At 44.6% G+C, this 11,481-nt stretch overlaps 1 protein-coding gene across 1 annotated transcript in view; it reads left to right on the forward strand.

The window, feature by feature from the left end:
* Positions 1 to 11,116, forward strand: part of KIFAP3 (kinesin-associated protein 3) — a gene marked incomplete at its 5' end in the record, with an annotated part of 61,897 nt that extends 50,781 nt beyond the window's left edge. The window contains 1 exon segment of the mRNA XM_009071293.1: positions 11,008 to 11,116. Within this exon segment, the coding sequence (XP_009069541.1) occupies positions 11,008 to 11,116 (109 nt within the window).
* Positions 11,117 to 11,481: the final 365 nt, after the last annotated feature.

Raw genomic sequence — 11,481 nt, forward strand, 5'->3', positions numbered from 1 at the left:
ATACTCCCTACTCAGGCTTGTTTAAAGAAATACTGCAATCCAGCTGAGTTGTTGCTAAGGTGTGTCTGACCAAACTGTGATGTGGACAGTTCCTGTAGCATTTTTGAAGATCAGGAGTCTGATTGTTCCAGAGATAAGAGTTTACTCTGTGGCCCATATTTATCAGTGACATTTTGTCAGAAATTGGCGATATCTGCATTTCACCACTGAAGGATTAGGGCCCAGCACTGTAACTGGGGAAGATCCATGTGAGGACAAGATTATTCCTATCCAATGTTCAATACACAGCAGCTTTTCAGTGTGTTTGAGTGCTTGGATTGTGTTCCTAGGCTGTGTCAGGAGAAGCTCCTAAGCAGCTGTGTATACCCCACATGCAATATGCAGTCCTTGCCCCAAATTGCTGATAGTCAGGGTGGGCAGGGAGGGAACCAGAGGTGAGGAGAGGGGAAGTTTCTCACCCCAGGTCAGGTGGCAGAGGCTGGAGCAGAGCAGTGCTCTCCTCACTGCTCCGGCACTGCCGCAGTGACCAGACCACACCACCTCTCCAAGGTGTGTGGTCTGGAGTCGTGAAGGATCATGTTGCACTTGTTTCATTTACTGTAAGAGCAGTTTAATTGCTCCCAACAATTGCACTAGTATGCTGAGGGATGAAATAGCTTGCTGGGGAATATTTTAAAGGTGCAGTTTTTTCAGCGAGTTGCAGATGCCATTTGGGAAGAGAGTTAGGATTGAGGTTTAATGCATTTCAGCTCTTTTGGAATACAGGATACTTGGGCCTCTTTCACATTTCTTAGCTGCTTTTTATTTTACTCTATTCCACCTGCATTTGGCCCTATTTACCCATCATGGCTGTTAAGAATTTTAAAAGAATACCAAAACACTGTGGCACTTAGCTCAAGTCCTTTGGAATGTCTTCCCAGAGAAATCCCCCAAACCTGGGTCTGTCTCTTCTGAAACGTAACATTAATTAATTCCCACGTTCTGTCTGCTGCTCTTAGCCCCTCCAGATGTGCTACTAGGAATAGACTGGCTCCCTGGTTACAAGCCATCTGGGCTCTGTAAACTGATTTGCACTTATATTAAACAATAAGTGAACAGAATGCGGAAGAGTTATTAAAGCAAATGTACATTGCTTATAAATCTCAAAGTGAAATATTAAAATGCAGTAAAGGGGAATGGAATGTGCAAATGAAGACCTGCTTGTTTTTAATGAGTTTAGCTGTGACCTTCTCGATTTCAGCCGAAAGAAAAGAATTTTATTTTTCTCTTTTAAAGAAAAAAAAAGAAAAAAGAAACTATAAAACTGCTTACAGAAGTATCTGAGACAAAAACAAGGAAATATAATGTTCTAAACTTGACTGGTCCAAACCACTCAAGCTGCTGTGACAGCTCATAAAACTGAGAGTAGTTTTTAACTGGACTCTGTTTTACATTGCCAGAGTGAATTTTCCTTGCAGGAAGTAGCCAGAAGGTTTATTTAGTTTCCAGACTGCTGCTTTGATCTTTCCATTCTGTCACTTCTCAGGTTACATAGCCCTTTTTCACTGCAGTAAATCTGCAACAGTTAATGAGAATAAAATTTCCTCCTTCTCACTAATCACATGCTGTTAAATGCCAAACCACAGCCAGCAGCATATTTGCAGGATTCGGCTGCACTGTACAAAAACAGCACAATCAGTTTAATCTTGTTGGTTTTGTAATTCATTTTATTGAGCTTTCCTTTTTCAAGTGACCTATTTTATCAAGACAAGTGGTTGCAAGGCCAGATCTGGAAGAAAGATTTAGAACTGTAATAAAGTGAGGGGTGTTTTGTGTGCTGGGTATAAGCATGGTCACAGGATTCAAAATGAAACCCTCGATGTACTCATTTTAGAGTTTTAGAAAGTCCCATATAGCAGTGGGATATTTCTTATTGTTATTATCTGAACTGAACGTGTGTTCTGAACAAGTCTCTAGCATAAAAATTAATGTATCACATTAATTTCTTTGCCAAATACTTAAAATTGTTTTGATTCTAAAATTTTATTTCGATTCTGTGTCCAGCTCTGCTGACTGAACCCCCATTTATCCTTCCCTCTGAAAAACAAGATGATTTTTTTTTAACCATGAGATTTTAAAAAAAGTTAGTAAATAAGTTTACAGACTTTATTTGCCTTCTGGGTTTTGAGCTTTTTAAGTTGTTTTTTTTTTCACAATTCCCTGCCCAGTGTTTTGGTGAGGAAACATTTTGTCATCAGTTCCTTTAAGTAAAGTTGAGTTTTTTGCATAATAATTCTCCTCCAAGGTATAAATCTCCCAAGAAAATGTTCCTTGTCTGTATCTGCCTTATTTCCTGATATATCCAGTGTTATCCCTAAGAAAACAAAAGCAGTAAGCGACACTGAGATTTACTTCCCTCTTGGTAAACACTAAAATCATTGCTGATTTGGGGTAGATTTTGACAAAATTTCACCAGGGCCTTGTGTTGAGATATATAAAATGGTTGAAATCTGGGCAATCATCTGTGGTGGTAAAAAATACTGCAAGTTTATTCATCAGTAATAACACTCCAAGTGCCTTTGCTGTGTGTGCTCGAGTGAGCACTGCAAATCCCCCAGCAATGTTAACTCGGGGGAAAAGGCTTTGAAAGCTTTTATTGGCTGCAGCTGGAAGTCAAAGCAGAACAGATTTTCTGACTCTCCCTCCCTCCTTCCCTCCAGCAGCTGGATTATCATCCACACTGAGTTGCCCAGTTGTTGGTGCTGAGCCCTGCAGACAGCATGACCTGCTCGTGTGGCTTCATTTGTGCACAGGAGGGAACTTTTGTCCCCACTCAAAGCACAGAGCTGAGTGGCACTGCTTGGATTTGAGGGGTTTATATAAAGATCTAAAGGATTCAGTCTCCAGCTAAGAGCCCTTCAGTGCAGGGCACCAAAGAGTTGTATTTTTGCTTCAACTGCTTATCTCCGAGTGTATTTTCACAGTGTTCCTCCTCTGTAATCTAGCACAGGATTCAAGGAACACTTCCCATCTGGAAATGGAAATGCTAGTGGAAGACATGGACCAGATCCTGAGCTGGTTTCATCGGTGGCAACACTTGAAATTGCCATTTCAGGGTCTTATTCTGTTCAGGCTAGTGCCTGAAGCTTCTGTACCCAACCTAACACTGAACTTGCTGGAGATGATCAAGAGATGCTTGAAACGTTCCCAAGCCAGACCTGTTACTAGTTGGAGATTAAGGCAATGTACTCTTCAATTTATGGAGGTGACAGATACACTTTGGACTGTGCAAGGAGAGAGGGGGGAGGAAAGGACATCTTGCTTTTTTATTGCCTGCTCCTCGGGGCTTTTTTATTTATTTGAGTTCTTAATTAATTTTTAAGAAATGGATGTATCTAATCAGTGGGTTTGGCCAGTTGCTGAGCCAAGAGCACAGGACATGTTTCTGTCAGGCTTATAATGGAAAGCCAGAGCTCTTGCTTTCCGTTCCAGCTCTGACTGTGCACTTGACCTTTTAACAAATCCTGCAGAGAATAGCTGAGAACAACTCCCTGTGAGTGTGGCTGGAGGAGTGCTAAGGAATGTATCCCAATGCCCTCCAAAGAAACGAGATGGCTCTGTGAAACAACCTCAGTCTTTGAGTCGCTGCTTTGCCCTCTGGCTATACTTGCTCTTCTAGCAGAGCAGAAATATTCTCTTTTCCTAGGGGGTTTTGCGGAATGAGCAACAGTCTTCTCTGTCTGTGTCAGTCTAATTGGAGTCTTCTCATTGCTGCAGTTTGTCATTTGGCTGTCTTTAATGTCTGGAGTGTTTTCTCTTCCAATCCTCCAATGGGGAACTGAGGTCATGGAGAAAAGGAGCAGCTTGTTCAGGATCACACAGCAGGTAACTGACAGAGCAAGAAGCTGAGCCCAGGTCCCAGGCAGTGTTCACAGAGCAGGGATGGCAAGCACCACAGCTTTCAAGCAAGGCTTGCACTGAATTTGGCTCAGCAAGGTCATTTGGTTTTAGTTCACTGCGTTCTTACAATTCAGTTGGGAAATATTTAGGTTTTTTTAATGTTGCCTCCCCACCAGTGAATTTTGGCTGCTTATTGCTTGGTGCAGAGCTGGATCTGACACAGAAGACAGTGCTCATTTCTCCACCATTGTCATATTTGCATTTGTTTACAATTAAAAGGGAGAAGCAACAGTATTGTGCTGAGATACAACTGGGCACCGAGTCCAGAAGCAGTGGGAAACTTTAAGTCACTAAGTGCACTGAAGAAAACTGGATCACATAGAAGGAGAGAATGATCATATCCATAAAAGCTGTATCATAGTGCACAAGGGAGATAAAGTATTATTGCATGGGTTCATTTGGACACTTTCTGCCTTGTGAACAGATTACTATTTAAGGAGCATTAATATTCAATGCTACTGTAGAGGTGGAATTGGTACTTGATGCAGTGTGCACAGTCACAGTCTCTACCACAAAACTCCCCTCCCACTTGAGCTTCGATTACTATTTAAGGGGCATTAATATTCAGTGCTACTGTAGAGGTGGAATTGGTACTCGATGCAGTGTGCACAGTCACAGTCTCTGCCACAAAACTCCCCTCCCACTTGAGCTTGAGGGATAGAAACCATTGAAAAAAGTCTTCACAGATAGGGAAGAAAAAGTTGGGATCATGAGAAGCAGAATTTAAGAGACTTGTAGTTTGCAGTTTAATGTCATGGCCAATAGCGAAAGAATCTACAGTTACAGGACATTATATAAAGAATCATTGTTTTTTTCTGAAGGCTTCTCAGTTGTATGCTAGTTTTCCATAACCCATGGTTTGTGCTCTTACTCTGCAGTCCTTGTCTCAGAGCTGCACTCTAGCACCTCTCAGCAACACTTCAGAAACAAGCAAACAAAAACACCCACTGGGATGACAGAAAAAATATGGACTTTGCTGCTGGCAAAGTCCTGTGTCTCTTGTTGGCAAGTGTTATAAACAGTAAACTGCATGTCCTTTGTGCAGGTTATAGTGATGTGCTTGTCTGGAGAAAAACACAGCCTTTGGGATTGATCTGAACATAATGTGTTTTGTCTCTTACACACAGGGACTCGATGCAGCATTATGGAATACAGGGGGTTACAGCAGGAGAGTTTGTCAGGGAACAGAGAATAGTAACTACCCTGTGTTACCAGTGGTGCTGTCACACATGAGTACATTCACAGAAGGGAAACTTTGGGACTTCAGGGCTGTGCTGAATGGAATTCTGAATGACTGCCTGTGGTTGGGGATGGCTTGGGAGTGAAGGCAGTGTGTTTTAGAAACAATAATACCTGGTGTTTAGAGGGAGAAGGTACAGAGCAAACAGCAGGGCTGCTGTGAGCTGTCAGGCTTTGGAAGGATGCTCAGGAACCTTCTGCTTCAAACCCCATTCTCAGGTACACAGGAGGAGTTGTGGAAAGCTGCAGGTGTGATCAGTGGCAGGAAGAAGAGGTGCTGTGTGTGTCAGCAGGGATTGCCTGTTTACACCTGCACATAAACCCTCCCAACAGCTCCCTGGAGCACACGGAGAGCTTTGGGTGTGATTCTTTCATTAGGACTTGGTGGGGTTGCTGCTAAGTGGAGAGCTGCAAGTAGTGTTTGGTTGGTCTTAGCGAGGATACAGGGCCTAGGGAATTGCAGACTTACAGATTATTTTATTAAAATAGATTTTCTTTAAAAAATGATAAAACTTGAGCGGCTGAGACCCTGTGAGATATGAGGCCTCCTCGATGCAGAGTAAGGAGGGAGGCTTGACAGAGTTTTACAACAGGTTCAGGATGAAAAGAAATGTAGCTGCAATCTTGGCTCTGGGGAAAGCACTGCATGTGTTTAGCTTGGAGTTCACTTTCAGTGGGCAGTGATTCCCACTGGAACAGGATTTCACAGGGTGCTGAAAATTTGTATTACCAACCACAAAACTGATAGGCAGAAAAGGAGGAAACTTTGGCCCTAAAGTGTGAGCTCCTAAACTGGTATTTCACCCTGGAAGACTTTTCCTGGGCCACCTTCCCCTATGCAGGGAGTCCCAGTCTTTCCCAGCACACCCTGGAATGATTCTTGCAGTACTGCTCTGTGCCTCTGAGTGTCCAGGCCTGTTTCCCAAGCAGGTTCCTGCTGGGATCCCTCCAAGATGCATACATTCTGCCAGGGGAGAGTTTCAGTTGGACTCTAAGGGGTTACTTTTGGCTAAGAATTTCCCAAGTGTCCCTAGACTTGCCTTTCTGAGGCCCTGCTTATGCCAGAGGAATTAGTACCTAGGAATTAGGCTCTAGTTTTAGAGCACCTTGTCAGCACCAGCAATAGGCACAGTGTGTGAACGCTGGTGTGGACAGGCTCAGGTGTCTGTCACGTCGGGAGAGCTTACAGAGAGCTCCGTGGTCAGTCTGCACTGAGGTGCTAATTACCTCCTGAGCCTCTCCTCCTCCAGTGTCGTGCACTGGGGAGCAGCACAGATTCCTGAAGGGGAACCCCAGCAGAAGATTCCTGGTAGGGTATTCTGTGTTGGAGTCTGACAAGTCTTCCAGACGTACCACAAAGCCTATCTAGTCCCCGAGGCTCTAGGGACAGGAGGGGGTTAAGGAAAGGAAGTATTTTGTGACACAGTGTGATCTGGCTGGCATTTCCTGCTGTGAGGGAGAACACAATTGTTCTCTTAAACTATGTCAGGGCACCCAGGATCCTAGATGGGCATATTAATTTGGATGTTATGAATCAGCGTAAGCGTCAATAAGCAGAGCTGTTAAGAAATCTCTCCTCACTCATGCACATCAGGAACGTTTTCCTCTTCGGCATGTGTTCTTCAGTTCCCCAGCAGAACAAGCAGATTGGAAAGTTCAGCTGTCATTTGGGGAAGGTCATAGATCACACTAGCAGCCTGAGTAATCCAAGAGGTTTTAAGTATCATAGCATTTAGTTTAAAGTGAAATTTGCTCTGACAGGGGCTGGCAGACCAATAGGAAAAAGAAATATTTGTGCTTGGAGAAGTGCATGTGTAGAGACCTCGAGTATAACTGATGGCTGGAAGTGATTTCAGTCTAAAAAAAACAAATCATTAAGAGAGTGCATAGGGGTAAAATACACAGTTCATATTTTAAAGGGTCTCAAAATGAACCAGCAACTGAGGTTAGCAGTACACAGTAATTAGCTGTGCTGTTCACTGTTTAACTCCATCGGCCCCAGGCCTGGGGGTAGCTCTGCACAAGAAGACAGTTGTGCTGTGCCAGTCTGTGCACACATGCGCAAACTTGAGGCAAAACTGCCTGAAATAACTTGCAGGTTATCTGAGGAGCTTGTTGTGGTGCTGTGTGATGCATCTCCTAGCTGAATAGGGCTGAATCTTGGGAGGAAGAAATGCCAATTCAGGGATTGCTGCCCCAACTGCATAGTTAGTGTCCCTGACTTTTCAGGCAGACAGGCTGATGGCTGCTCTGCTGAGCACTGGGTTTCCAGGTAGATTCTGTATCCTAAGGCCACAACACATTTTTTCTAGGAGCAAGTTTTGAAGTTGGTGACTGGTATAGATCTGAGCGCACGTGGCACAAATGATGCTCTCAGACCAATCGTTACCCAACAAGTGTTTACAGCCGCAGAGCTCCCATCTCTCCCGGCTCTCCCTTTCTGCTGTTCTTGGCAGAAGGGGCAAAGATTCATCAAGACTTGGTTTTTGAACCCTTCTGCACCTCAGTGTGTTCTGCCAGCCAGACTCCAATCTCCAGGCACACATTGGCTGTTTGGTTGTCCTACCCCTCGTTACCTCTGGGTTCCAGAGCCTTCCCTTGGACTATGACAAGCTTCGTGCTGCAGGCTGCCAGCACAAACAATGCAAGAGGCAAAGCTGGTATGTTTCAAGAGCACTAACCTGTAAAAATGCAGCCAGTTTTTTCTCAAGCATGGTCAAGCCTTCATTTACTTAAGAGAAATATTTAGATAGGAGAGAGCAGTGATTTGATCAAGGTGTTCTAATGTGATGTTCTGTTCCTTTTTTTTTTTTTTTTTTAACTGTCCAAAGCAGTTATCAGCTGATCCATCTCTTCCAGTTTTCTTCAGGACACTAACATATGTCTGAACCATTTGGAAATAACTGATACTCCTCAAAGTTTAAACTCTGGGGATCTTTACCTAATTACTTACACATTTATAAAAAAATATTAAAAAAATGATTGCTGAGAATGTGATTGAAACCATATTTTCCCTGCTTTCACTATCAATTTAAACGCATTTAGAAATTCTGTGAATAAGGATTACTGAGGTGGAAGCAGCTGGAAGAGCTCTGCCTGCAGGGATAGAGGCCCATTGCCACCGCGTGGCTCGGGGCATTATTACACCTCAGCCCAAAAAACTCATCTGCTTGCGGTGTGTAACCGAGTAACCAAAAGTTCTTGAAACTCTGAAGCAACAAGAGAAGCCACATTTACGTTTCAGAGAAAAGTCCCCTTCGGGACAGGTCGTTCAGGCTGCTGTCCTTGTTGTTTTCCCTCTGTGCCACGGTGAACTCAAGGATGCTACTGCTGTCTCCCCTGTCAGCCAAGGCACAGCCTCTGTGAGCTTGGCTTGCAGTCAGCAGCCTCCCTGCACACTGGACCTGCAGCCTGCAGCACCCTCAGCCTCCTCACTCACCCCAGCATCTTGCCACAATGAAGTTTTTGATAGTTTTCAGATATGCACAAAGTCCCCGTTCTACCCCAGTTGTAATGAAAGCAACTTATCCACAACTAACGTTATAGTCACCGAAAAACAACATGGACAGGTAAACCCAGAAAAGCGTTTTCTGTTAAAGTAGCTTTTAATTATAAATCAGCTGTAGATGTTTTAAGGATCTGTGGAAGAAAACAATGGAATTCTGGAGTTTAAAAGCAGCCTTAAAGGGTCCTGCTTCTCTGCAGTGCTGCACGTGTGGTATCCCTGAGAACTTGTAGTAGCACAACAAAACCAGACTCTGCACTTCCAAATCCCACTACACCTTCTTTTAGCGTGTTATTCACTTCTAGTACTGGAAGAACTCTCTAAAGAATTGGTGTTGTTCTACAGTAGTTGTTCGACTGGTTTGTTTCCTGAGCTGCCAGACTGGTCAGCTTTGTTCTTGTCCTTGCTGGCTTGTTCAGAAGAGCTTTGTGGCCTGCACTGAGACACCTGCACCCAAGGGCAGCCTGTGCAAGGTCTGTCTCTCTCTCCCTTGGCTCACTGCACATCAGGAGCAGGGGTGGAAGCACGGACCATCCTCTGGCTAAGGTGACTGCAGGGTTTGGGGTTTCTGGAGGCAAGAGTTAGACACAGACAAAGTAACAGGATTTCTCTTAATCTCTTCTTTCAGGAGGCTTTCAAAGCTTAGAGCCTGATAATGAGAAAGCTGTTGTTTGCCAGGTACAAAGGAGGCAGCTGGGGAAGGTGCTTCAGAGGTCACCAACTCATTTCCTAATGGGCTTGAAAAAGAGTAATAAGACCTTGGAGTGGATACAGGAAGGAATGAGTGGCCAGGGGCAGGTGCAGAGCCAGAGACATTTCCAGAGCTTTGCACCACTGCAGGATACACCATGGCCACTCTGCTGCCCTTTGCTGTGCTGAAGGGTCACATGAGCCTGTGAGGTCAGACTGATGGCTCTGTGCAGGAGTTAGGAGACAGGGACATTGCTGATCCAAATACAGACAGGCAGGCATGGAAATACAAACCACTTTCAGGGCACAGCATTTCTCAAGGTATGTTCAGGTAAAACAGCGTTATTTTCTCTGCAGCTTGGCTGTTGATTGTGTTCCTTCCCTCTCAGAGGACAAACATCAGCCTCAGACCTTCTACCTTCACCTGATTACCAGAATATCCCATGAGTGAGCTAGTTTACTGAGAAACCAGGCACTGAGGATCCTTTTCTAGGACCTCACCAAGGCACAATCCAAGGAAAGTGCCTTTGTGAGGACAAAGTGATGGATGTGGTCCCCCACCACTGCATCTGAGCCCTTGGAGTCCAATCAATTCATCAGTGCCAGCTTCTTGCTGAGCCAGGGCCTGGGGCCCACCCATTGTACATCTTCTGGAGGGGTTGTTCTTTCCCAGCCTTGACTGTTGCATAACCCATGTTCCATATGGATAATTGGCAGTAATGAGGTTCAGCTTTTCTCCACTCCAAAAGCACTTTGGTTCTTTGTGTTTTGACAGTCTTCAGAGGGGAAGTTCAGCTCCTTTCAATGCATCTTTAGTCAGACAATAAATCAGGATCCTTTTCCATCTGTCCTTCTACTGAAGTGGAAGTTAAGAAGTGACATAACTATGAACAGGCAGTAATCCAGTGTCTTAGGCAATGTTCCTTTTCCCTCTACCTCCTGCATGAGAGTTATTGTTGAACATGGAATATGTGCCACTTTTCCCTCCACAGTTCTGGTGCTTTAGTATCTAACTCATTGCTGTGGGACTTCTTAGGTGTAAAAGATGATGTTCTACATGAAAACCTAATTATCCTGGCTCATTAGTACCTAGCCTTTCAGTATATGATGATGCCATTTGGCTGCCAATATTGTATCCCACCAAAAACCTCATCCTTTACTGAACTAGGTTGCTGTGCCTGATCTCACTTCCTCACTTCTAGTTGGTATTTTCCCTGGCACTTCAGAAATGTACTGGAGGAGGGAATCAGACTGTTGGGATGTGCTGTGTAGGGCAGGGCTACACTGAGCTTTGCCAGCAGTGTGTGCAAAGCCTTTCCTGAAAGACATGTTAATGGAGGGAGAAATCAGGTCACAGAAGTGCTTGGCTAGTAAATCCATAAAAGGGTGGAAGAGAAGACATCTGTCTTTTCTGGGATTTCTCTTGGACCTGAAAGCCTTTCCTTGATAGGAGTTGTGTTCATTTCTCTGCAGCATTTCTTTTCCCACCAGGAGAAGAGGAGGCAGAGTGGTGCTGGACAGCAGGAGAACACGGCTTGTGCAGTCGCCTCACTAAGCTGTCTCTGTGGCAGGACAGTAGCACTGCTGTGCCTTCCCTACCATACAAAAACCTGCTCTCTCTCCTTACTTTGCAGCATGGGAGTGGATGGATTTGGACAGTCCCCAGGGGTTCCTGGCCGCCCAGCCACTGCCTACGGGTACCGCCCGGACGAACCTTACTACTACAGCTACGGAGCACGGTGAAGAGCCCACCTGCCCTGCAGGGAGTGTGTGTGCCTGCCAGCAGTAGAGCTGCCCCTTGGTAATGCATGATTGTACCACGATGGGTCATTGTTCTGTATCCTTTGGCATGTGTAGCTCCACAGAAACTTAGCCTTTCTGGGTCCAGTGTGTTCGTGTTTACTCTTCGGTTGCTCTTTGTTATTATTTTTGTACAGTATTTGCTCTGTGACTTGGAAGCAGGAATTGGGAACTACTGGACTGGAAAGTGTCACATTATGTATATTATGCTACTAATTTAATTTCTATTAAATATAAACCCCCATGTGGTCAGCAGTGGTGAACGTGTTTCTAACCAATGTTTTGTGTGTTTTACGAAGCATTTAAGA

Source organism: Acanthisitta chloris, unplaced genomic scaffold (genome assembly GCF_000695815.1).
Source record: "Acanthisitta chloris isolate BGI_N310 unplaced genomic scaffold, ASM69581v1 scaffold10283, whole genome shotgun sequence".
NCBI lineage: Eukaryota > Metazoa > Chordata > Aves > Passeriformes > Acanthisittidae > Acanthisitta > Acanthisitta chloris.